The sequence below is a fragment of the Micromys minutus genome (genome assembly GCF_963924665.1).
Source record: "Micromys minutus genome assembly, chromosome: 10".
In the NCBI taxonomy this organism is placed as follows: domain Eukaryota; kingdom Metazoa; phylum Chordata; class Mammalia; order Rodentia; family Muridae; genus Micromys; species Micromys minutus.
The window spans coordinates 5,237,494-5,263,676 of record NC_137979.1 but is presented as its reverse complement, the minus strand read 5'-3'; the positions used below and the strand labels follow the sequence as shown (position 1 = coordinate 5,263,676).

The window sequence follows — 26,183 nt, the reverse complement described above, 5'->3', positions numbered from 1 at the left end:
AGCCATCAATGCCAACAGTGCCTCAACCAAGGCTAGGCCCTCTGGAGCCCCCCAATTTTCCTCCTAACAGACCTCACCCACTATATCCTGGTGCTTATCTTCAAGGCACTGGGAGGTGCACCACATCCACAGTAATGCTTCTTTATTTAAAGATCTGTCTTTGTGTGTGTGTCACGTGTGTGGGTACCTAAGGAGACCAGGAGAGGGAGTCAGATACCCCAGATGCAGAGTTACAGAAGTGTGAGTGGCTGCAGGGCTACAGGAACCAGAAGCACCATCAACCCCCGATTCTGCCATCAGGTTAGTGGTGATTTATCAGACAGACACCACGAACAAAAGTCCGGTGAACACAAAGGAGCAAAGCACAAACCCAAACCAATGCCCTGACCATTCGTAGTTTTAACAAAGGCAACAAGAGGATGAGGTTTCAGTATTTTATTCAAGTTTTATTTTAAGTGATGTTAATTACAGCATTTGAAGGGGAGGAGCTAATTCCACACAAAATGGAAGACTCTACAATGTACCCATTAAACTGCTAAAAAATAGTGGTGAGGCTACAGGAGGAGTCAGCTGAGATCCCTAGTGTTGTCCGGGTGTGATCACCACCCACGCAGCTCAGGGCCGGGGAACCCCAGAGCTAGTTTATTCTCTGGTGCAATGGCAAAAAAAAAAAAAAAAAGGAACTAAAAAAAAAAAAAAAAAATAGAAGAAAGAAAACCACACCACAACACAAGGAAGAATTAAGTCCTGAATGACTGGCTCCATCAGGCCCAACCTCTTCACCCTAAAATGGCACAAAAGAAATAGCTAACCACGCCCTAAAGACTACTTTTGGTGTAAAACAGGTAAGTGGTGGGCTAGGATGGGAACAGGGCATGAGGGGACAGGGTGTGACGATCTGTCTAGAAACGTCCCTTTCACTTAGGTGTGCACATGCTTCCGAGCAGATAGGATGGGGACACCAGGGTTCGATGCTCGGGAAGTCACAATTTCATCTGGGGGCTGGATTCAGGTTTACAAAGGGTCCACACGTTCCCAACTTCCACTTGCAGCCTGGCATCTCTAAAGGGCTCCTCCCCCACCCATGCCTACAGCTAAAAGGACCCTTCCTGGAATGGGGCTCTGCAGTACATCTGAAATAGTAAACACCTTAAAGCCGAGCCCTCCTTTGCCTGGAGGTCTAACATGGTCTTTATCAGCTCTCGCATCCCCAACATATAACATTAAAAGGTACACTAAATTCTGAAGGTAGCTATGCCGCAAAATAGTTTAGAATTAACGATTGTACGATATTCATTTATGCTTGAAACTCCAGTCCTAAACCAAGCTTGTGGCCGCCCGCATTGACGTTCTTGCCGTCCAGCAGGGCCGACAGCGTCAGTTTGATACCTGTAGAGGGTTGAGCCGGAAGGTTAGGAGGGAGGGGGTGACAGTTGGAAGAAGGGAGGGGCAAAGAAAAAGAAAAAGGAAAGAGAGGTTAGCATCAGTCGGAATCTGTTCCACATGCAGTCAGAAGTGGCCAAGCAAGGTGGGCCTTTAAGCTGTATTCTATAATAGAACCCGACCTGCTGCTCTCAGGGCAACGGCAATCACTGGTACGCAGAGCAGGGATACTGCTGAAACACACGTCCGAATCCCCTTTCCTTCCTGCCTCCCCCAGCCCCATTGCAATGAGTGTGCCAACCACTGCTGCCAACACTTGATAAGATGCTGGAGCAACACTGCCTTCTGGGGAAACCCTGTCTTGTAACAGCCCGAGTCTTACATTGAACTTCATACCCATGCACACAAACAATAAACTTCTCTTCCTGGACTTGTAAATTTAGAACGAACAGGCTGGTTTTCCCAGAAGGAACCTGATTCTCGTGTCACATAATCAGCCTTGAGGGTTCAAAAGTGAGAGGCTGGAATACCTCTGCACAGAGGGCCCGCTACCGCCATCCCTGTACCTATCTGAGGATGATTGACAGGCAAACTTTGACTACAGCCAGGAAGTAACTATCATTTACCACACACTGGGAAAAGGAAAAGAGAAAGCAACCAGGGATACCATGTGAGTTAGCCCTGCCGGTTTCCTTCTGCTCTCTCCATTTCTCGGACTCCCTATTTCTTCCTACAATGGCTTCACAACTCCCTTTATAAACATTTAACTATAAAAGTTTATATATATACTCATCTGTAATGTCCCTCAGCGGTAGTGGAAATTGCTTTGCACATGGCTAACACGTACCTGGTTTTAGGGTCTGAGTGTACCCTAAGCCAATCAGGCTGGAGTTGTTCACTTTGGCCTGAAAGGGGGAAAAAAAAGTCCAGTTGAAGACAGTGTCCCTCACCCATGAAAACTGTCCCACATCTTAGGCAAATCCCAGGTATCAGAACCATGTTCATATCTGCTCATGGCCATCTCGTAAAACTCAGTGAGATGCGTCACATGCAGGCACGTGTGCTTTCCTGCTTCTGTGAACTTCCAAGGACAGAGCAAGGAGAAGTCCCTCCTAACTATTCCTTTATGCTCCCAACATCCCAACAAGGAGAGCCCTTGTCCTCCGGTTTTACATGCATGCCTCGTGTTGAGGTAGCCAAGTCCAGTTATCCCTGGATCAGGAGACTTAAAATAGACTCTCTGTGAGTTACACCAACCAGCAGAAACATTCTGCAACATGACACTTCCTCACGCCACCTCAAAAAGGTGGCCACCTACAGTGTGATAACAGAAACCAGTTCGACTGGGCTCACCACAAAACCCTTGCCATTCTGGGCCGCTGATGGGTGCCATAGGGTGAGCAAGACAAGATGTCACCTGGTTTGTCTTTTTTAGAGATGTGATCTCACTATATAGCCCAAAGTTGCCTTTGAACTCCCGCTACGTCATAGCCAAGAATGGCCTTCTGATCATTCTGCCTGCTGTTTCTGCAGCTCTGGGGACAAAGCACAGGCTTGCTGTATGTTAAGCAAGCACTCTACCAACTGAGCAACATCCGGGCTTGTTTCTGTTTTTTTTGGGTTTTTCCCAGCAACTTTGCTGAAGCCCAGGCTCTTGCACAAGCTGGGCCAGGGCTCTCCCGCTGGAATACATCATCCTGACCATTATGTCTTAATGTGGACTGTAAGGACTCAAAACCAAATGAAAGGAGGGGAAAACAAAACGCTTAAGGGAACCCCTCCTTACGGTTTGCACGATGGGACAGACAGATCAGAGAGGCTCACCAGCCGAGCGCTCCACTTACAGCCGGGTCCCAGCACACAGTTGCCATGTGCCATTAAGGAAGTTGCTCAAACAACCTCCATAAGTGTTCGGCTCCTCCAGTATAAAAATTCTGAAGATATAAAAACTATGCAGGTGTCAAGCGGGATGGCATGCTATTAATCTCAACACTTGAGAGGCAGAGGCAGGCGGATCTCTGAGCTTGAGGCCATCCTGATCTACAGAGTGAGTTCTAAGACACCCAGGGCTACACAGAGAAACGCTATCTCCAAAAAATAACAAACAAAAAACAAAAACAAAAGCCATGGAGGCCAGTCGTGGTGCATACCTTTAATCCCAGCGCTGGTAAGGCACAGACGGGCAGACCTCTGTGAGATCTATGGAGTAAGTTCCAGACCACCTAGGGCCATATAGTGGGCCTTCTTTTTAAAAAGTATCTGTCTTAAGTATCTCAACTAAAGCCAAGAATTGTCTTTGCCCAGTGAGAGAACATCTAAGAAGAAGCACAGAATTCTCTCTCCCAATCACATGAGATGGGTGAATCTCTGGTACCCACCGAAAAGCAGGCATCAGGGTCGACCTGGTACTTGGCTGCTATTCCAAAGCGAGTGTTACTGTTTCCTGCGGTCCAGGCGAGATTGACAGCAGTCTCCAACTTCTTGTTCACCTTCTGGTAAATGGAGCCACCAAACTCTGTCCCGTCGTTCCTGCAAGGAAGCGTAGCAACAGATGTCCAGCTGTTGGGGAGGTGATGAAACCCAGGTAGAGTCGCCAGCACAAACAAGAGAGCAAGGTTGCCAGCAATGGACCAAATCAAGCCAGGGTACTGAGATCAAATTTCACAAAACAAGTGCTAAAATACAGGAAGCCCTATGGGAACAGGACAGACACTAGAGTCTCCAAGCTTCAGAAGACAAAACATCTTACCCATTATGAGAACTCTCTAAGGCATCCCAGACTACTACCAGAGCAACACAGAAGCTCAAGATAGCTTCTAAATGCCCTTTAAAAATGGAGGTAGTTAAAGCTGGAGAAAGGTTCAGTGATTAAGAGTACTCGCTACTTTTCCAAGGGAGCTGAATTCAGTTCCCAGCACCCACATCAGGCAGCTCACAACTGCCCATAACCCAGCTCTAGAGCATCTAGCGCCCTCTTCTGTCCAACATGAATACCTGCACACATGTGACACACAGACAGACAGACAGACAGACACACACACACACACACACACACACACACACACACACACGAATAAAATTAAATCGTTTTGGTTTTTTTTTTCCCCAAATGAAAGCAGAAACTAGAAAATTAAAATCCTACAGAGCTTTCTGCTATCTACTGTTTGTGTCTTCGCTTTTGTAAATGGTTGTGTCAAAAATGGTAAGGGGAAAGCCAAGGAGAAGAGGCACGGTCAGAACAGTCAAGAAAGTTCTATGCTACAGTTCTTGAAAGGCAGGTCCTGTGGTTTGGATGAGGACAAGAACAGACTCCCTGTGAGATGTTATATAACCTCCACACATACATTGAATCATAGGATTTCACAGACAGACACACACACACACACACACACACACACACACACACACACACACACACACAAATACATGTATTTAATTGTCATTAATGGAAATATTATTTGTTTAGACCAATACTAGTACTGGTCTGAGTTTAAGAAACTATTTATTTAGTGCCCTCTAGTAGTACTAAAAGATTAGTACTTCATGGAATTAACCCAAATAAAATTACTTTTAAAAAAAATGTTTCAGGGCTGGGGAGATGGCTCGGCGGTTAAGAGCACTGACTGCTCTTCCAGAGGTTCCGAGTTCAATTCCCAGCAACCACATGGTGGCTCACAACCATTTGTAATGGGATCTGATGCCCTCTTCTGGTGTGTCTGAAGACAGCTACAGTGTACTCATATAAATTTTAAAATGTATATATATATATATATGGAGGGAGGTTGAGGGGAGTCCACTCCAGCATCCAGAAGAGAGCATTGGATCCCCTGGAGCTGGAGTCTCAGGCCACTGTGAGCTGTGCACAATAAGGGTACTGGGACCCAAACTGGTTATTCTCTCCACAAGTGTTTTTACCAGCTGAGCTCTCCTCCAGCCCTGGATAAGATTATTTTTATGATGGAATTGTTTACCTCAAGTCATCAATGTCCTTCAACCTCCAAGTCCATGGACAGACTCTCCCCAACCTAACAGGCCGCCTCTCCGCCCAGCACCCTCCGCCCCGCAATCCGCAAGCTGTTGACCGTGTTAATAAAGAGAAAACTATGGCTGCCTGACTACCCTCCATGGGATATGAAACAAGAATGCCAGCAGGTCATGTGGCTCACTGACCCACAGGACTGAAAACCAAACTTAGGAGAGAAGGAAAAGCCCACACACACACACACACACACACACACACACACACACACACACACACACCCTGCAGCATTGTGAATGGGATTGGCCTGCACTTGAATACTACTTGGTCCTCAGTTGGTCACACTGCTTGGGAAGGATTAGGAGGTGTGGCCTTGCTGGAGGAGGTTTCAAACACTCCTGCCACCCCCACTGTTCCCTCTGTCTGACTGCCTTGTGGTCGTGGATCAGGATGTAAGCTCTCAGCTGTCCCTACTGCCACAGTAGACCGTACCGCACTAAAGCGGTAAGTCTAATTAAACGCTTCCTTTTATAGGTTGCCTTGGTCATGGCATTCTGCCCCAGCAATAGGAAAAGTAACTAAAACAACCCCCATACACTTACACATTAGTATGAAGCTGGAATTCGTCCGTCTTGTAACCAACTGCGAAGTTGCTCTGGGTCACTCGGGACTTCGAGGTCTCAAAATTCATCTGATAGCCAGCCAGCCAGCCCTCATAGCCAAGCACCAGAGCGCCCCGGATGGAGGGCCCAGCGATGTCAAAGTCCACGTCACAGCCCAGGTTGATGTGCTCCCTCTTGTACCCTGTCTTGATTTTAGCATTTTTTTTCCTAAAAGGAAAAGGAAGAATGCATTAAAGCCAAGCTAACTCATCTTGATATGATCATTCAAGAGCTGTAAACGTTTTGTCTGATCCTAGTTTGTGTAGGAGCTAGGGAATAGAAGTGAGATCAGTGGCCTGTTGTCCCTAAACACCTGCTAAGCCACAAACAAGACACAACTCCTGAACTCAAATCCTGCCTGCCAAAGGCTACATCAACGCTCTGTAAAATCAGAACTGCATCAGATGCTTGCAAAAGAATGACTTCCCCACTCGCCAACCGCTTTCTCAGTTTAGACCACAGAAACCAGACAATAAGGGTTCATCTGCATATCCAGACCATGGGCTCTGAACGCATCCCCTCCCCCAGAGGCCCTGCTGTTTCTTGGGAACCGGTCAGTTACAGATCCAGGGCAGCAAACATGCAAAGTAAGCCTGACGCGACTCTTTAAGCTATCAGAGATTAGCAGGAATTACTGAGCAAACAGATCTAATTGCTAAATAAGGTTTCCACCCAGAGCCTTCAGAGATGGAACAACGTGAGCATTGCTAGGACCAGCACTGGCAATAGACTAAACTTACTTAGTTTAGGGTCAGTAATATGGCTCCAAGCCTAACAACCTGAACCTGAGTTCCATTGCCTGAACCCACACGATGAAGGGAGGGAACTAACTCCCAAGGAGGTAAGAGGTAAGAGGCCAACCTGGGCTACATAATCAGACCCTGTCTCAAGCACGAGTAGTACACACCTGGCCATGGAGGCTGGAGGACCAGGAGTTCAAGGCCAGCCTCGTAAAAACGCAAGGCCAGACTGGATTACATGAGACCCTCTCTCAAAAGACAAAACCAATGAAAAGCTGCCATTAACCACAAGGTGTGATGCCTGTGGCAGAGCCTCTGACTAATGGTGGGTACCACCCACACCAGTTTGCACAGTGACTCCTCAGTGTCTCATGGGATTGAGGCTAAGGGTCCAAGCATCCCAAGAAAAGGGACAGAGGAGAGGCAATGACTCAGATTCCTCCTGGGATCTTCCCTGAGCACAGCTATGGAGATTTTCCTTTCTCAGATGTCACTGGGATTTGTTTTAGATACTGAAGGAGTGGTGCTAATTTGACAAACACTCAAGAGACACATAACACAGATTAATGGTTAGCAGGCGGGCCTTATCTGTGGAAGGCAACCACAGTGGGTGCTAATCTGCCAAGTCTGCAGTCCTGTCCAGTTGCGCTCTCAGGGTATCACCAGAGCATCAGAAAGCCAGAGTTAATTTCCAATGAGCCAGAGTCATCAAAGTACATCTACCTAACACACCTCGGGCCTACAGCACTACCCTTTAAACATATCCAGCATAAGGTGCTAAGGCTCCTAGGAAAAATGGCTGACAGCAGGCCTAGGGAAGACTCCAAAACAAGAAACAGATAGGCTCAAAGACAGTGAGAGGAGTGCCCCCAAAAGCCCACACATGTCAGCTTGAAGGAGAGCCAACTGTCACAGCATGAGCCACAGTGTAAATGATGCAACTGAATATAACTCACAGAATAAATGTCCATGAGTCTATACATGAGTCAAAAATGATCAGGGGATGGCAAGATGGCTCAGCAGGTAGAGATGCTTGCAGCCAATCCCTAATGATCCAAGCAAATCCCTAGGACTAGCATGAAAAGAGGAGAAAACCAAACCTGCTGAGTTGTCCGATGATGTTCGTATGCACACTGTGATACACATGCACACACACACACATGCATGCACACACACACATGCACACACAGAACAAACTGCTTGTGTGCATATACATATGTGTATACATATTTTTTCAGGTAATAAAGGGATGGAGAGATGGTTCGGTGGTTAAGAGCATCAGCTGCTCTTGTGGAGAACATGAGTTCTATTCTCAGGACCCACATGGTGGCTCACACATCTGTAACTCCAGTTCCAGGGACTCCATAGGCACCAGGCAAATGTTACACACATACATGTAGACAGAACACATAAACAAACAAAATACAAGGATAATGCATCAAAATATAAACTGAAGCTGGAGTGAGGAGTAGGACTGCCCTTCGCTATAGTAGAAGGAAGGAAGGAACGATGGCTGCGGGGTGGCTCACAGCTTTAATCCCAGCACTTGGGAGGCAGAGCCAAGAGGATCGCTGAGTTCGAGGCCAGCCTGGTCTATAGATAGAGTTCTAGGATATCCAGGGCTACACAGAGAAACCCTGTCTCAAGAAACAAGAGAAGAAGGAAGGAAGGGAACATGTACCAATAACAACACAGGCAGGCATCAAAGGATGTTTCCACGTAACCCACAGTGTGGAGAGAATATCTGCAGCCTCAGTATCTCTCACCATAACACGGTACTGAGTACAAAGCGGACACTAACAGCTTTATGGTAGAGACCCAGCAGATGCCACCGTAGCCACAGGATCACAGGCCAAGACACAACACCGATCTTCCAGACAGCGTGGATACAGTGAGGTGCCGCTTCTTTAGCTGCCAAGATTACACAATCTGAACGCACTCAGGAGGAACTATCAGGCCAATCCAAGAAGAAGGACACTCTGCAAAGAGCTCTCAGCAATTCTTTAAAAATGTCCAGGTCAGGAAAGGCAGAGAAAGATGGAGTGTCCCAGGGAGAGGCCACAAGGAGACCTGTAAACTTGATGCATCAAAGGATGCAGAGCTAGGTCCTGGGCCAGAAAGATGATATCAACAGGGCATCAGTTAATAATATAGTACCAGTGTCCACTTGCTGGCATGGATCTTTGTCACAATTGCTTAATGACAGGGACACATTCTGAAAATTGCATCGTTGGGTCATTTGGTCATTAAGCAAACATCACGGGGTACACTTACGGAAACCTGGATGGCCATGTTTAACCACTCAGCCATGACCTCCTCATGTACCCAAGAGACAGAGGTGCAAGGCAGGCAATGGAACACAGCACATGGGCTCATGGTGAATACGTTATCAGAAGAAACACGCTCTAATGGCTAGAACACAGCGAGTAAGCACACAAGCCAGGCACACACTCAGCCCAAACACCGTTACACGAGCATAATTATACCTGCTGGACATTTATAGGGAGATAACACAGTGGGCGGTGTTTGCTTTGATGGCAATACGCAACAGGAATTCTTCAGCTCTGTAATAATCTTAAGGAGCCAGAGTCCTATATGTGCTTGATTGAAATATTATTATGGGGCTGGAGAGATGGCTCAGTGGTTAAGAGCACTGACTGCTCTTCCAGAGGTCCTGAGTTCAATTCCCAGCAACCACATGGTGGCTCACAACCATCTGTAATGGGGTCTGATGCCCTCTTCTGGTGTGTCTCAAGACAGCTACAGTGTACTCACACACATTAAATAAATAAATCTTTTTTTAAAAAAGAAATATTATTATGTAGTGAATAGCTGTATATTATATATTATGTACTGTGTTAGAATGTGATGGCAGATTTAAAACTTCAACAGCAGGCGGAGGCAGGGGAGAAGTAGAGGGGAGCTCTCCATATTGCTTGGATCACAATTTTCTATATAAAAATTGTAAAAACTATTTCAAAAGGAAAGGTCAAACAGATGAGGCTGGAGAAATGACTCAACGGTTGAGAGCACTCACTGCTCTTGCAGAAAACCAAGGTTCAGTTCTAGTACCCACGTGGTAGCTTACACCTTTAATCCCAGTACTGGAGAGGCACACACAGGCAAAAGATAAGAACACGTGCCGCTAAACCATGGGTGTAAAAGATGAAGAGGGTAAACTTTATACATGTACTTGCAAGCTAAAACCTGCCAAAGGCTGGGAATGGTGGCACACTCCTTTAACACCAGTACTAGGGAGGCAGATCTCCGAGTTCGAGACCAGCCTGGCCTACAAAGCAAGTCCAGGACAGCCAGGGCTTTACACAGAGAAACCCTGTCTCAAAAAAATGAACAAACAAAACAAAACAAAAAAAAAAAAAAAAAAAAAACCTACCAAGCCAAAAACTTAAGGCTTAAAATTTAGTAAAAACCTGGACTCAATCATCAGTGGGCAAAACAACTTTCCCCTGATGATTTAGGTGACCTGCCATTCTAAGAACAAAAATCACAAGAGTATAGAATATTCTAGAAAAGAGTTCCTTCTAGTCCTGTAGAGCACTCAGGAGGGGAGGCAGACCAGCTCGATGTCTGCCCTCTGATCTGTCAATTATCAACAAGCCTAAACTGCTTCTAAGCCAAAGGACCTGGCAGCCCCAGTAGCCACCTGTGGTTAAAGTCTCAGGATCTCAGGGTCTCAGAAAACAGAGCCCCTGAAACCTACAACATAGGCTGGCAACAATGACCAGTCAGCCCCTGATTCCAAATGCCATCTCTGCCCTTCAGCCTTGGCCACTTTCATCTACCAGCGGCCTTGTATAAAACAGATCAACTGGGACAGAAAGCCCGTGGCCTGCAGAACACTGGTCTGAGTCTTCCACCATCAAGAACAATTCTTAGCCCTGGAGACACGGCTCAGTGTAGATACAGAATTCATTACCAATAGACTGCATAAGCCCTGGCTTCCAGCCTTAGCACCCCATAACTGGGTATGGGAGCACATACCCATGACCCCAGAACTTGAGAGATAGAAGCAGGAGGGTCAGAAGTTCAATATCATCCTTGCCTACAAAATGAGTTCAAAGCCATCCTGAGCTACAGGAGACCCTGTGTCGAAAGGAAAAGGGAAGTTCCTTGGGGCTAATAGCATCCCAGACACCCTCAATTTCCAAATGAGCACAGGAACACACAAAACCACTTGCTGAAGAAATACATCTCCCAAATTAAGAATGCTTACTACAGCAGAGCCCCTTAACAAATAGGTTTATGTGTCACAAACAGAACACCACGACAGACCAGAATTATAGCATTTGGACCAAGGCAGCCTTATTACTGTTGCTACCCTGTGGGGTTTGTTCTTTGAGTGGAATCTCATTACATAGCCCTGGCTAGCCCTGACCCCACAATTCCCCTACCCCCCAGTCTCTCAGCTAAGAGGCTACCCCAAACACCAAAATCTTTTGCTGCAGTAGATGCCCAGGGTCCATAAAAACCCAGAATGTCCTCTCGGGTGACAACCTTACCCAGTGTTAGGCGAGAAAGATGAATCAAAGGTCAGCTTCAGCCCACGAGCAAGCTGCATATAAGAGAGAGGTCACAAGTTAGCCAAAGGCAGGACCCAGGAGGTTTCAGTGGGAGGAGCCAGGACTTGTGGCAGGCAGGGAGCCCTTACCTGGTCCTCCACAGTGATCTCAGTGCCCAGGGTGTTGTCTGTGTTCCACTTCTCCGTGAATGTCAGCCCGTACTCAGTCCATCTGTACTTGGTTTCCAGACTCCCGTTCACTTTGGTGGTTTCCGTGTTGGCAGAACCTGAGCTGGTGAATTCCTTAAAGGAGAGAGAGAGAGAGAGATCTTGACCTACAGTCCAGTCTGCCCTGGGCCAAGACCCTTAAGCAACAGAGAGTCCCCGATACGTCCAGGCAGAACTATTTCTACAGTTCAATCACATACTGAAAATACAAAGGAGTAAAAGAGCCCGCTACCGAAGGAACCTTCTGGAAAGTTCCTTGTTGGAAGACAGCTTCCTCTCTCCCCCGGGGCCCTAAAGTCTGGAGAGGAAACCACCAAGCATCCAAGTTGCCTCCAGCCTCAGACAGAGGGAGCTATTGCTGACAGAGCAACACACCCTTCCCTCCAACAACTGCCACAGATACCTGTATCTATATCTAAGAACATCAATGTCTACTGAAGAATAATGAAACATTACAAGCAAAGGTGCAGCCACACACCTTTAATCTCAGCTACTCGGGCAGAGGCAGGTGGATCTCTGTGAGTTCGAGGCCAGCCTGGTCTACAGAGTGAGTTCTAGGGCAGCCAGGGACATGTAGAAAAATAAAGTCTCAAAAAAAACCAAAGATAAATAAATAAATAAATAAATGATAAAAACAGGACGGCAGAGCTGAAGAGATGACTCAGCAATTAAGAGCACTCACTGCTCTTGTAGAGGACCTGGGTTCGAGTCCCAGCACCCACTGTGCAGTTCACAATGGCCTATAAAAGCAGGTCCAGTCCCAGGAAATCTGAAGCCCTCCTTTGGCCTCCCTGGGTTCCTGCATGCATGTGGTGTATACAAACTCCTACAGGCACAGGCATACACACACACACACACACACACACACAAATAAATTAAGTCTTTCAATAAAGAAAGAAAACAACCTAGGTCAGAGCTGATAACCCAGGCTCATGGGAGGCCAAGGCAGGAGAATGTCTGTGACTTGGAGAAGCATCAAGACGGATCAGGTTAGACTCAGATCAGCAGGAGAGCACACGTCCACAGTGCATTAAAAGCTACTGCAGTCCCAGACCACCCATCACACAGAGTTTTGACGACAAGCACCAACAGACACAAATCCAAGCAAGCAACTGGTGCCAACCGAGCCACAGCGCCCCTACTGGTCAGGGATGAATATAACGTCCCTTGCAAGTGGAGTGACTTACCAATCCATTCTCGGACTTCGTTTTCAAATCAAGTTTTATTAAGCCAAAGCCTAAAGAAAGAAAAACAGCCAAAATCAGGTTAACTAATTAAGCCAGAGGAGTTAGGGGTGCATCTTAGCGGCAGAATGATTGCTAGCAAGCTCAAGGTTTGACCCTGAGCACAAAAATAAAATAAAACAACAACAAAAGAAAACCAACCATATAATAACTCAAAGCTAGGACACCACTGCCTTACTCCTGGCTATCTGGAAATGCTTAAAGAAAGCCAGGGCAACAGTGGCTGACATTACTAACACAGGTCTGACCTGTGTTCACGCAGACACTAGAGCCTGCCTGGGAGGGACTAGATTTGCCATTTGTCTTGTGATGCCTGAGCCTCACCACTGGGTGGCGCACAGCTGCAGGACTCTCATCCTTTTGACGGGGACATATAAGTTGTCAGCTGGGAACTGACCACCTCAAGTGTCACAAAGATGCCAACTCCCTTAGTAGGTGAAAGGCCTTCCATGGCTCCCGACTCCTTGGACACTCACCGTAGCCCTTGGTGAAGACATCCCTGGCGGACTTGCCAAGATCGGCATATGTGGGAGGCACAGCCATGTTCTGCCACGACAAAAGCAGAGAAAGAATGAACGCCTCGGTAATTATGGAAATTAGTTTACCACCAATAAAATCTATTTGATATAATTAAACAACCAATAAAAACCACTCAGCTCTAAAAGTCCTAGACATCTTTCCCCACCAGGTGTGGGTGTGCTCTGAGCTGTCTTACCCTTCCTCAGAGGCCAGAGATGGGGACACTTAGTAAAAGCTTTTGATTGTGTAGCAGCACCAGGCCTAAGCCATAGCGCAAGGAGAGTCGGTCAATATTTGATGAGTGAATGAACCATCAAAGACATATTCCCAGGAGCCAGCCACTATACTGAACCGCAGAACTCTTGCCAAAAATTACAAAATGCCAGCTGCCCAGACAGTGAGTGCTCAAGGATAAATCCGAGTTTCCCATGGCGATCGACGAATCGTGCACGTGGCTCTGATTTCACTCCCTCAACAAGTAGCAGAGTGCCACTGCAAACCAACTTCCCGAAACTCTTACGGCGTGACCAGCTAGTTAAGTATTCCCTCACATGAAGGAAGTCCAACAACATGCTACAATAGAAGCAAATCTAGGCCCAGCAAGATGGCTCAGTGGCTCTTTAGCCACTTGTTACCAAGCCTGGCTACCAGAGTTCAGTCCCTGGGAACACGTTAGAGCTCCCGGAGCAAGTTGTCCTCTGACTTCTACATACATCTGCCCATGTGGGTGCTTGTGTGTGCGTGTGCACACATACATGAAAAACAATTCATTTTAAGTATTGGGGTTTTTTGTTTGTTTGTTTTTTAGACAAGGTTTCTTTGTGTAGCCCTGGCTGTCCTGGAACTTGCTCTGTAGCTGGCCTTAACTCACAGAGATCCACCTGCCTCCCAAGAGCTGGGGTTAAAGGCTTGTGCCACCACCAGATGATTTATTTTTATTTTATGTGCATTGGCATTTTGCTTGCATGATGTCTGTTTGAGTGTGTTGGATCCCCCGGAACTGGGGTAACAGACAGCCTCAAGCCACCATGTGGGTGCTGGGAATCAAACTCGCCGCAGTACTTTTGACCACCAAGCCGTCTCTCCAGCCCCTTCTTCTTCACCTTAGGTGTTTCCCAGTGTAAGTATGTGAACCACGTTCACACATGTATGTGAAGTACAATCATGCCTGGTGCCTGAGGAGGGAAGTCAGATTCTTCAGAGTTGGAGTTACTTATGGCTGTGAACCTCCACGTGGATCCTGGGTCATCTGTTAGCGCAGCAAATACTCATCCAGCTCCAGTAGACCTTTATCTTAAAAAGCAACTATCAAAATACTATGGGGGGGGAGGGGCGGGGCTGGGGAGATGGCTCCGTGGTTAACAGCGTTGACTGTTATTCTAGAGGAGCTGAGTTCAAGTCTCAGCACCCACACAGGACAGCTCACAGCTGTCTGCAATTGCAGTCCTGGGGAATCTACCCCCTCACACATGCAGGCAAAACACCAACGCACATAAAAGAAAAATTTAAAAAACCAATGCTATCTGAGGAATCCAGACAGAGTGCAGGGCAGCACACCTGCTTAGCCAACACCAGGCTCCAGGTTCCATCAGAAGTACCATCATCTTTCTATTTACCTGTCTGTGGGTCAGTGCGCACGCATGCAGGTACCCAGGAGCCCAGAGCAGGACTTGGTTGTTACATATAATGAAGTTAGCAAACGAATATTGATTGAATGTCACAGTGGCTGTAAGGGTGACATTATATTCCTGGAAGGTTTTATGTTGACAAGCTGTATAGAAAGAATTAAAACCCTGCTCTGGGACAGCAGACACTGTGACTTCTGTCCTGAAGAGAAGAAGCCATGAGTGACAAAGTCCCATCCCAGAACCATAAAGTTGCTAACCAGAAGAGTGGTTCCACTTTTTCCTCTCTCCCTGGAACAGGATCTCATGTAGTCCAGGATGACTTACATGTAGCCAAGAACGACATTGATTTTCTCATCCTCTATCCCCAACTGCTGGGATGACATCACCATACCTAGTTTCTGCATTTCTGGGGTCAAGTACCCTGGCAGGCACTCTGCCAATGGAGCTACATCCTCATCTGGGTCCCTTCATTTTAAAATACTGCACACCTTTGACCCAGCTCTCAGGAGGCAGAGACAGGCGGATCTCTGAGTTTGAGGCCAGCCTGGTCTACAGAGTGAATCCTAGGACAGCCAGGTCTGTTACACGGAGAAACCCTGCCTCAGGAGTGAAGGGAAAAACCAACCAACCAACAAGCAAAAAACACTGTATACCTAAATTACCAAAGTCTGCACAGACGCCATCCAACATGGCACATGTACCCATTCACGAATATACCGTAGCATATTCCTGGCAAGTGGTGCCCACTGGAGAAAATTTCGGGGAACAAACAATAGCAACTGACCAAAGCCTGAATCAAAGAGAGCTCACAGCAGGACTGGCAAGGTAATTCAGCAGGTAAAGGTGACTGCTGCTACACCTGGAACCTGCATGAAGGGGACAACCAACTCCCAAAAGTTACCTTGTGACCGCCACATAATCAATCAATCAATCAATCCACCAATAATTAATTAAAGACAGCCTCCAGCCAAACCCAATAACCACTACAGAAGGAACAACCATGGGCTTCCTTGTTTGTGGAACCTGCGGTCCAGGCTATAGTTCACATTCTCAGAGACTGCTCGCTCCTTTCTGGTGCTGCTGCTCTTATCTCTCGCCCATCAACAAACTGGACACAAACACCAACACTGCCCCATCCTCTCTTCCAGAGTTGGGGACTCTCCCCTTCCCACCGGCCCCTTTCTTCCACATTAACCACACAGGCACATGGACCCCAGGAGCAGGCAGGAGACTTCACACTCTGGCCTGGAAAAAACAGCACACACCTCAGGCCAGATGGGCCTAGCCCTTCCCCTAAGAAAAGTCAACACCAAGCAATCCTGGGCTGAAAGATAGCACAGCCCTGCAGACCTGCAGACCATCTTGGCAGAGAGCCCAGAACATTCTTCATCTGTCTGGATTAAGAGCCATCCATGAAAGTACAAAAACAGAAGAGATGGCTCCTTGGCTGAGGACTTATTGCTCTTGCAGAGGACCAGGGGTCAATTCCCAGCACCCACATGATGGTTCACAACTGTCTGTAACTCCAGTTCTAGGGGACCCACTGCACATGGCACACACACACACACACACAGAGAGAGAGAGAGAGAGAGAGAGAGAGAGAGAGAGAGAGAGAGAGAGAGATGAAAACAAAGCAAGCAAAAAGAACCATCTACAGAGCTGTCCCTCCCTAGAGGCACGGACAGAGAGGGAGCAGGCCCGTCTTCATCATCCAAGGTCGCTAAAGCACCCATACACACACTCTAACCAATATTTAAGATTTCATTGTGTGTGTGTGCGCGCGCACGCGCGTGTGCCTTATGTGTGTACAGGTGCCTGCAAAAACCAGAAGGAGGCACCAGATCCCTTGGCACTGGAGTTAAAGGTGGTCATGGGAACAAAACTCAGGTCCAATGTTAAAAACAACAGTGCTCTTAGCCCCTGAGCTACCTTGATAGTGTGTCCACACACATGCCTTTATTTTCTTTTTGAGACAAGGTCTTATGTAGCCCAAGATGGCCTCCAACTCACTACCCAGACAGGAATGGCCTTAAACTTCTAGTCTCCCTGCCTCCATCTGAGAGTGCTGGAGTACAAGCATCTCGGATGTATGTGGTACTGGGACTAGCACTGCGCATGCTGGCAAGCGCTCTGCCGACTCCGGCCTATCAGAAGCCAGGTCTTTTCCGGCTACTCTTCCCTGACCTCACAGAAAACACGGTCCCCAGGATCCCAGCCTGCATGCATCCAGACCAGATCCCACCTTGAGGAAAAGCCAGAGCATTCACTATTTAGTGTTCCCCAAATGCAGTCTGTTGACACTAATCCCCAAACCCAACATGGAAAGCCACCTGTCAAAAAAGAAAAAAAAAAAAAACCACTACCCACAGCAAACACCGGCTACCTCATCAGCTCTAAGGAGATTATTATCCAGGGCATGAATTGGGACTTCTGAGCTCAGGGCAGAGGTCAGACTCTGTGAGGCTCCCTTCGTTTCTATCCCACTATACTGACTTCATTTGGCACCTGCTTCCCGCCCCCCCTTCCCGGAACCCCCGCCCCCAGTCTGCCAGCCTACCAACCCAAGCCTTCCCTGGCTGACCTTGAACAAATTGTGCAAACACCACTCCAGCCTAAGGAATGGATACCCAGCCATACTGGAAGCAGAGGGGAAGGATTGTGTATCACCTAGCAGCTCACACAACACACTTACGTAACTTCCATCTTGGGGCCTGGGGAGGACAACATCTTCCTGACTCATCAACTCCATGGCAGTGACAGCTGCTCACTCACCGCGCTCCTACCTGCCACTCCTCCCACGACACACCCTGAACTCAAAGCTCCTCAGAGCCTGTCAAGCATAGGTTTACCCAAATGTCTAGAACGAAGTCAAGGCCTGACACATAATGGGCATCCATGAATAAATACGCAATGAGTATCACACCTTAGATCTCTAATTACATGCATTTAGTGAACCTGTGTGTACTGTGGTGCACCTGTGAGGGCCAGAGGCCACCTTACAGGAGTTAGTTCTCTCCTTTCACCATATAGGTTCTGGGAACTGAAATCATGTTTTCAGACCTGGCAGCAAGTACCTGTAACTGCTGAGCTATTCCGTCAGCCCTACCAATGCACCCCTGCGAGCTGGGTTTGCTTTGTGCTTTTTGCTGCAGCTGCTTCAGAGGCTGAGGTCAGGCTAGCTAGCTTAAGGGGTGGGATGAGTTGGTATAATGCTTGCTTAGCATGATCGGAGCCCTGAGTACTACCCCTGCATTGCATAAACCAGGCTTGCTAGCACATGACTATAACCCCAGCCCTCAGGAGATAGAAGCAAGAGGACCATAAGTTCAAAATCATTGCTGGCTAAGAGTGAGTTTGAAGCCAGCCTATGCTCTTCGTAAGACTCTTGTCTCAAAAAACAGTGGAGAGGAAGGGCTAGAGAGATGGCTCAGAGGTGAGGAGCACTTGCTGTTCTTGCATTAGAATCCAGTTAAGTCCCAGCTCGAACATGGTGGCTCACAAGTGTACACACAGAAGGCAAAAACATCCATATAGTTAAAATTTAAGAGAGAGAAGAAAAAGGCTGCATGACAAAGAGGGAGACACCAGGAGAGGAGTTTTAGATGAACCAGGACTAAGGCCAGAGCCCAACTCAGTTTTAAAAAGTATCATTGTAACAACAAGAGGAAAGTAGACACTTGGTATCTTGACAATAGGAACAAGTAAATTACAATGTAACTAGGAAGGAGGCACTTGCCTGGCAAGGCAGCCGGGAAGCAGAGTAAAATAGACCAGGAGACCCGGAGCAGCAACCCCACACTAGGAAAGAGGGGAGCCCAGGCCAAGGGACCCCTCAGAGGGAATAGTCCTGGGTGGTTTAGGCCTTAAAACCAGCTATAGGTTTTATTCCAAGAGCTGCTGTACAGACAACCTGAAGACTGGCAAAATGTTAATGCAGAGATCCAGGAGATAACGTGTGAATGCAGTCCACTCTTTCCCAGGGCAACTGATAGACAATTAACAGCATTAATCTTATTCCCAGGAACCCCACTCACTAAGTGTTCTAGGCACCCACACAAAAAAAACAAAAAAGAAACAAACAAGCAAAAACAAAACTGCAGAAGTATATTCTCTACCCCACCACCTGTGTCACATAAACCTAGACATGACCAACATGTCCATCATTAGAAAAGTGATGTAACCAAAAAAAGATAAAGGAAAAAAAAAAGAAAAGAAAAAGAAATAGGATACCAACAAACTAAAGAACACCCAAAGAGTCATCAAAAGCAATGAGGAGAGATGGGTATGGAAGCCTGTAATTCCAGCACTTGAGACAAAAAGGCAGGAGGATCAAAAGTTCAAGGTCATTGTTGGACACAGAGGGAATGTGAGTAGCCTAGGCTATAAGGACTATCTCAGAGCAATAACTGGTGAATTTATTATAAGTGTTCTATAGAACACAGAACACTATGTAGCACTGAATGAAAAGACAAAGCCAAGCTGGGTGTTGTGGTGCAGGTCTTAAAGCCCAGCTCTCAGGAGGCAAGAGGAAGGCAGATCTCTGTGAGTTCAAGGCCAGCCAGAGCTGCACAGTGAGACACACTGCCTCAAAAAGTAAAAATAAATAGTTTTTTTTAAAGAAGAAAAGAAAATAGCCTGCCATGGAAATTTCTAATTCCACATAATTAGTGGGTCCCTTATCCAGTCAGGAACTTGTGAATGTGTGGGAGAGAACAGGAGAAGGGGGCCCCATCTGGGCAGGATGGCTGCCTCAAGGAGGAATGTGTTTTGGGGAAGGTAGATGTGGAATTCAGATATGGTTTTCACTTTTTATTCTACTTCATTATTTAAGAGCAGAAAACACTGGAAGTCAGCAAGTTCCAACATGTCACTGCAGGCTAGACGCTAGAGGGCTGGAGAGATGGCTCAGAGGCTCTTCGAGGGACTGTGGTTGGGGTTCCAGCACCCACTTCTGTAAAACTAGCTCCAGGAGCTGCAGTGTACTCCTCAGGCTTCTCGGGCACTGCACACATATAGTACATATACATACACATAAAATAAGTTGTTTTTAAAGAGAAAGAACTAGGGAGATGGTAGTTGGTTTAAATAAATCAACAGCTACTTTTCCAGAGGACCATGGTTCAATTCCCAGCACCTATGTGGTGGCTTACAACCATCTGCAACTCCAGTTCCAGGAGATCTAATCCCTTTTGAGGACATCAGACATACACTCGGTATATATACATACAAGCACACAAAACACAGATTGACATAAGACTAGAATTTTAAGATACAGGAAGGAAAAGCTATCTGGACAGTGTCCATACTGGTTTTAAGAACTGATTCAAACTGAGACAGTAGCCCTGTCACTGGACAAGGCTGACAGGGGCACATTCCACTCCCAAGCAACCACTAACATCTGGGCCACTCTGCCCAGAAGGCAAAGAGCAGGGCAAAGCTCCTTAACTTCGGTGTGTATAAAAATTGCCAGGGCAGCTGTCAAGCAGCCTAAGAGCAGACAGCAATGGTCTACAAAAGTCACTAGGCTCACTCTGCACCAAGCACCCACCAGAACCCCAAACTAACATAGGCCCCACCTATGGGTTTCACTCCTAACCAGGAAGAAGAGTCTCAACAATGGAAACACCCCCCAGTGAGCTCAGACCCCCATCTCCAAAATCAAAGGGGAAACCAGACAACTTCCCAAAGAACAGGTGCTACCTGCCATGACATCTCTCAGACCATCCGGGTAACTCTAGATGATGATGGAGGAGCCATCCATCAATTGGTAGAAGAGCCCCTGGGTGCAGAAAGACCCACAGGTACCCTATACTCGCACATGACTTTCCTATTACACAGTAGGAATAACTGTATGACAGTATATATCAGGAGCCAAGCAACCAGATGCTACCATCCCCATCCCAGAAACCCCCCACCCCCAATCATGGGAAAACTTTAGGCTCTGCTCTTTCTCCAACAGTTCTGGGTGGTTTGCCAGAGCAGAAAAATGGACCAGCAAACAAGGGAGGTATCGAGGGGATGGAGGGATGGTTCAGCCGTTAAAAGCACTGGCTGCGTTTGCAGAGGAGCCAGGTTTGGTTCCCGGCATCCACACAGGGGCTCCAAATGATCTCGAGGCCCAGCTCAAGGGGATCTGATGAATGCCCTCTTTGGACCCTGTGGGCACTGCATGAACATGATATGCATACATATGTGCAGGGGAAATGCTTATACATAAAAAATACGAAGAGGTCGCCATAGATTACAGCAAAATCAACCACTTCACCAACCCTAGGAACCAGAGGGGGTGGAAATTAACCTCCCAGCAGAAAGCAGGCCCAGTTCAAGAGCTTCCCCCAACCAAACAGACACACACACACACACACACACACACACCAGCACTCTCTTTCCAAGCAAAAGGCAGCCCAGGGAACAGTCGCTGGTTCCAGATGCTGGCCCTCTGCTCTGGAAGCAGGCTGAGTTCCCAAAGCAGCTGCCTTCCCCTCCCCCCTCCACAGAGTCTCACAGGGGGGCAGCCTGGCACTGCTTCTATTTTAAAACACGCTGGAAGCTGGGCCACCGGCGGCAGCACAGCCTTCCACAAGGCTGGGGAGACTGTGGTTGACTTGGGGTGGCCTGCCTTCTCACTCATCCACCTGTGGAGAGAAAGCTATGCTGACAGCCAGCTCTCCATGGTCTAGGGTCCAGCCTGGCACACTAGGGCTCCAACACAGCCACAGGCCCCACAGGAGAGCTCCCAAGGCAGGCACAGGGGACTGACACAGTCAGTGCTTTAAGTGCTCAGCCTTGGAAACTAAGCACCTCTGGACCCCTGTCCTATTCCCTTTCTAGGTAAAAGACCCCATGTCACGCTCTCTGACCGCATTTCCCCTCAGCATAGAGCACCTAATACTGTGGCTGGTACACTCAGAAGGCGTGAAACAAACACAAGTAGGTGACAGATGACAGACAGATCAACTTATCGACTGAGAAGAGCGGACAGATAAATAATGGGTTTGGTTTCTTCGTCTGGTTGGTTGGTTTTTGTTTTTTTGAGACAGGGTTTCTCTGTGTAGCCCTGGCTGTCCTGAAACTCTGTAGACCAGGCTGGCCTCAAACTCAGAGCTCTGTCTGCCTCTGCCCCAACCCCCTACCCCGCCCCCAAATGCCAGGATTAAAGGTAGGCACCTCAGCCAGTTTGTTTTTGTTTTGAAACAGGATCTAATGAAGTTTGAGACTCACTATGTCACTGAGAATGACCTTGAACTTGATCCTCCTGCCTCCACCTCTGAATGTGTGCCCCCATCACACTGAGTTTCTGCAGTGCTGAAGGTAGAACCCAGGGCTTCCTGCAATGCTGGGCCAGCATTCTCTTAAGTCCCATGCCTGGTCCAACAGACAGTCTCCATTGCTATATTTGCGGCTAGGGATCTAACCCGGCTCTCCTTTTGAATATTTACTATTGTGATAATGGTTTCTGAGCATCTTGTCTCAAAGGCTCACCCTGAACCGCAGGGTCCAGAGTCCTCCCCACCCATAAAGAGGTATTGTTTAGCTGGATACTATCTGGCCAGGTTCTGGGAGAACACCTCCCATCTCACCCCAGGAAAAATGATTCCTGAGCACTGTGCACCACAGCCAGTGCATAGCACACATGCCTCTCTCTCCATTGACAACCAGTCAGTAACTTCGGCTCTACAGAGGCACTCACACCTATGGGCTCCTCAAAGCTAGCAGAGAACTGGTGCCCAAGCATCACGTATACACACACCAATGACAATCACATTTCTACTGCAGACGCACGGGATCCCAAGGTCTGGGTGGAGACAGGAAGACCAGAGTTGCCCTCTGACCTCCACAGGTGCTACCAACCTCCAAAAAACCAGAAGCCAAACAACCCCCAGCACTTTACACCAGAGAAACTAAGACTAGAGAAAGCTGTTTCATCTGAGCCGACCTCTGTGGCTCTTGTTGGTCTGCACTGAGAGCCTAGGCTGCCCTCTGGAGCTTTTTCTAGCTCAGCTCTAGCTAAAATGCTCACACGCTATGACTAACAGTGGAATGGAGACCCAGGCCCAGCTGAGCATGCCTCTGTCATTCTTTCCTAGTGAACCACAGGAACCTGGGAAAGAGCAAGGCTACACACAGTACATCCTTTCTGACATCCTGGAGGGTAACCTCCCTGACTTTGGCGGTTCTCAGCCACACTGTTTCCCTCAGTCACTACCACTGAAGGTGTCTGTCATTCTGTGGGAATTTTCATCAAGAGCAAAGTGCCTCAGGGAGCAAAGGGATGATGGTGGGGAGGGGCAGCCCTTAGCAGTACCAGCTCAAGAGTCCAGAGTCTACATCTGCCTCCGGTCCAGCGTGAGGACTGCATATACAACCCCTGTACTAAAAGCCTCATTCCAGAAATCAGAAATCAAACAAATGGCCTGAGAGTGCTCACTCCTACCACTGGGGCTAGGCACCCGACTCAAGCTGTTATACCCACAGCGCTGTCAGAAAGGGAAGGAGCAACAGGCCTTGGCCAGAACGCCATTCTCCCATATCAAGCCCTGAAACACGTCTGACAAGTTCCCCTAGGACTTGGGAAGTTGTCTAATGTTAAAGGAGTTGCTTCTCATCCCTCATGACTACTGCTGTAGGTGAGTATGTATCATTATAGCTCTTGTAATATCTGTGACTGCTAGGCCAGGGTAACTTCTAGAAGTTTGTCTATGTCACCTAATGGGTGTTTAAGATGCCATGATTTAATGTGCACCTACCATGCCTGGGTAGTTATGAAAAAGGGGGGGGGGGACGATGGCTCAGGGGTTAAGAGTGCTTTCTGCCTTGCAGAGGACGCAGGTTGAATTCCCAGACCCATGTGGGGTCAGCTCACAACTGCCTGTAATTCCAGTTCAGGGGATCCAACACCTCGTCTGGGCTGAGGACACCTCCGTGTATGTACATAAACTCACAAACATGCACACATTAAATAGACCTTTTTAAAAATGAATTCACCCCCACAGACCTTTCTTAGCCACCTACTGTGTGTGTGCCAAGTGGTCCTACCCAAGACCCTGAAGACCCCAAGCCTGAGTTTGGCCCTACAGTTTTGTCAGTCCAGAGAAAAGCAGGCTGGCTGGCTAGTGAACAAGACTGAGTAAAGCCCCCCACCCATCTCTCTGGTCAAGGAGAGAAGAACCGTGGATGGTAGTGACCTGAGCCAAGCCCACACTCTTCCGGCAGCCTGACACTGTCAGTCTATAAACTGAGTGTTTCATGAATTACCCTCCAGTCACTCGATACCTGGTGCTGCACAAATCCGTGTTATAAACATCTTAATAACGGCATTAAAATTACACGACTGTATCCCTTCCAGTACACCATGTGGAACCAACAAAATAAAATAAAATAAAATCTGCGGAGGATGAGAGTTCAGCCCTCCCCAAAAGCTCCTAGGTCTCCTAGGCAAGTGTCAAGGTTTCTAAGGTGTCCTTGTGCATGTCCCAAAGCATCGTGTTAATCGGATCATTTTATTCTTCCCCCAAACTCAGTGAAGTGTATATAATTGCTCCTATTTCGCAGATGAGAAGATTGAAGTTTGAAATCTTCCTGCCAGTGTGACCTTGGACAAACTATGTAGAGTTGCGGGCCTCCAATCTGATGTCAGGCCCTGCAAACGGTTTCCAGTATGCACAGTTGTATTTGGCGACAAGGAACACAGAATACGTCCCCAAGGCTAAGGAGGCCAGGCATATGGCTCCCTATGGGGTCTCGCTTTCAGTCCAGGCCCAGGTCCCTGTTCCTGAGGCCTAAGTCCACTAAGGGCAGTCCGTTCCGCCCGGGAAGGCACTGGCATGCGCGGGAGGGACCCGGCGCCACCTACTCCGGGCGTGGGCCGGCTAGGGCGTGTAGGGGCCGGGGGATCTAGGGCATGGCCATGCCTGGAGCTCGTCCTCTCGGCGAAGGAACCTGGGTCCGCACGGGCCCTCGGAGCTGGCGGGGAAGGGATTGGGTCGCGGGAGGGTCTCTACCAGATCCACGCTGACGGGATCTAGAGCCAGAGGGCGCCGCCGGGAAAGGTCACCTAGACCCGCGGCCCACCCGGCCTCCACGCGGCCGCCCTTGCCCTTCGGCCCCTCGCCAAGTTCTGAACTCCCCTCGCTTCCAAATGTAGGTGCTCTAAATGCTCGAGCTAGGATCTCTCTCTCCGGAGATCGGCTCTGCGCCTGCCCTCCAGGCCTCCTCTACAAGCCCGCTGCCCCTCCAGGCTCGCAATGATCCTCCCTGGATCACCCTTCCCCCGGCCAAGCTCCTAGGCCCTCACCCTCGCCCGATCCTCCCTCGATCGCCTCCCTGGAGACTCCCCAAGAGCGCGGCCCGAGGCCCTGGGGACTCAGGCATAGCCCGGGCCCTCTCCGCTGAGCCTACCTCGGAGGCGGTGACGGCGGGAGCAGCGGCAGCTACGGCGGGGGTTGCGGCGAGGTTGGGAGCGCAGCGAACGCGCTGAGGGCGGGGCTGCGCAGATCGCGGCGGCGCGGACACGCCCCAGCTCTGCGCGCTGGGCCCCGAAGCTCCGCCCTCTGCTCCACCCCAGACAGCGCCCTGACCAGTCCCGGGGTCTTCTTCCCACCCGCGAGCAGCGCTCTCACCCTCTGCGGCTCCGTGATCATGTGGGACCGCGCGTAAAAGCCTGCGTGCACTTTGGCACGGGGCGATAGGGAGGCGTGGGTCTGACGTGCGTGAGGTGTGTGCGTGCGCGGGGACACGCGGGTCACTGTTGGAGCCTCCAGGCTGCTGGAAGGATTTGGGAAGAGGGGGAGGGGAGCTTCCGGCACACTGATCGGTGGCCTGGGGACCTCAGCGGATAGGGTCGCCGGAGTCTTGTGGCTCCGGCGCAGCCTCGAGGCCGCGAGTCACTCCAAGGCCCAGTGGGAACACTGAGCTCCGGAGGTGGCGCTGCACAGGACAGAGCGGCTTACTGTCTTCTGCGCTCCAACCTCGCTACACTAGGTTTCCGGAGCCTGCGACACGCCCGCGTGCGTCAGCGAGTGAATTGCACATTAAACTCTCCTGAGAGCCCGCTCCGCACTGCAAATTTGCGTGCAGTTTTCCGTGGTGGCGAAGCCGCTTTCCGCCATTCCCCAAGCATTTGAGAAATTAGAAAAGACAAAGTGAGTTTTGGGAGGCTGCGGAGTCTCGCTGCGTGAGGAGGTCACGCGGGTTCTGGGTGTCTGCTTCCCTGCGGTGTAAAGCGGGCGATCACTTTCTCCCAGCCTGGTCTCATCCGCACACGGCCTCCTTCCCTGCTGAG

General features: G+C 48.8%; 1 protein-coding gene across 1 annotated transcript; it reads right to left on the bottom strand.

The window, feature by feature from the left end:
• Positions 1 to 420: 420 nt before the first annotated feature.
• On the bottom strand, positions 421 to 25,510 carry VDAC1 (voltage dependent anion channel 1). The gene is made up of 9 exons (XM_080922867.1): positions 25,301 to 25,510; positions 13,232 to 13,301; positions 12,699 to 12,748; positions 11,434 to 11,586; positions 11,285 to 11,337; positions 5,965 to 6,192; positions 3,762 to 3,912; positions 2,231 to 2,288; positions 421 to 1,389 (listed from the first exon to the last, which is right to left on the bottom strand). The coding sequence occupies exons 2-9, from the start codon at positions 13,296 to 13,298 to the stop codon at positions 1,298 to 1,300; spliced, it is 852 nt and encodes a 283-aa protein (XP_080778993.1). The 5' UTR covers positions 13,299 to 13,301; positions 25,301 to 25,510; the 3' UTR covers positions 421 to 1,297.
• Between the last annotated feature and the right edge of the window lie 673 nt (positions 25,511 to 26,183).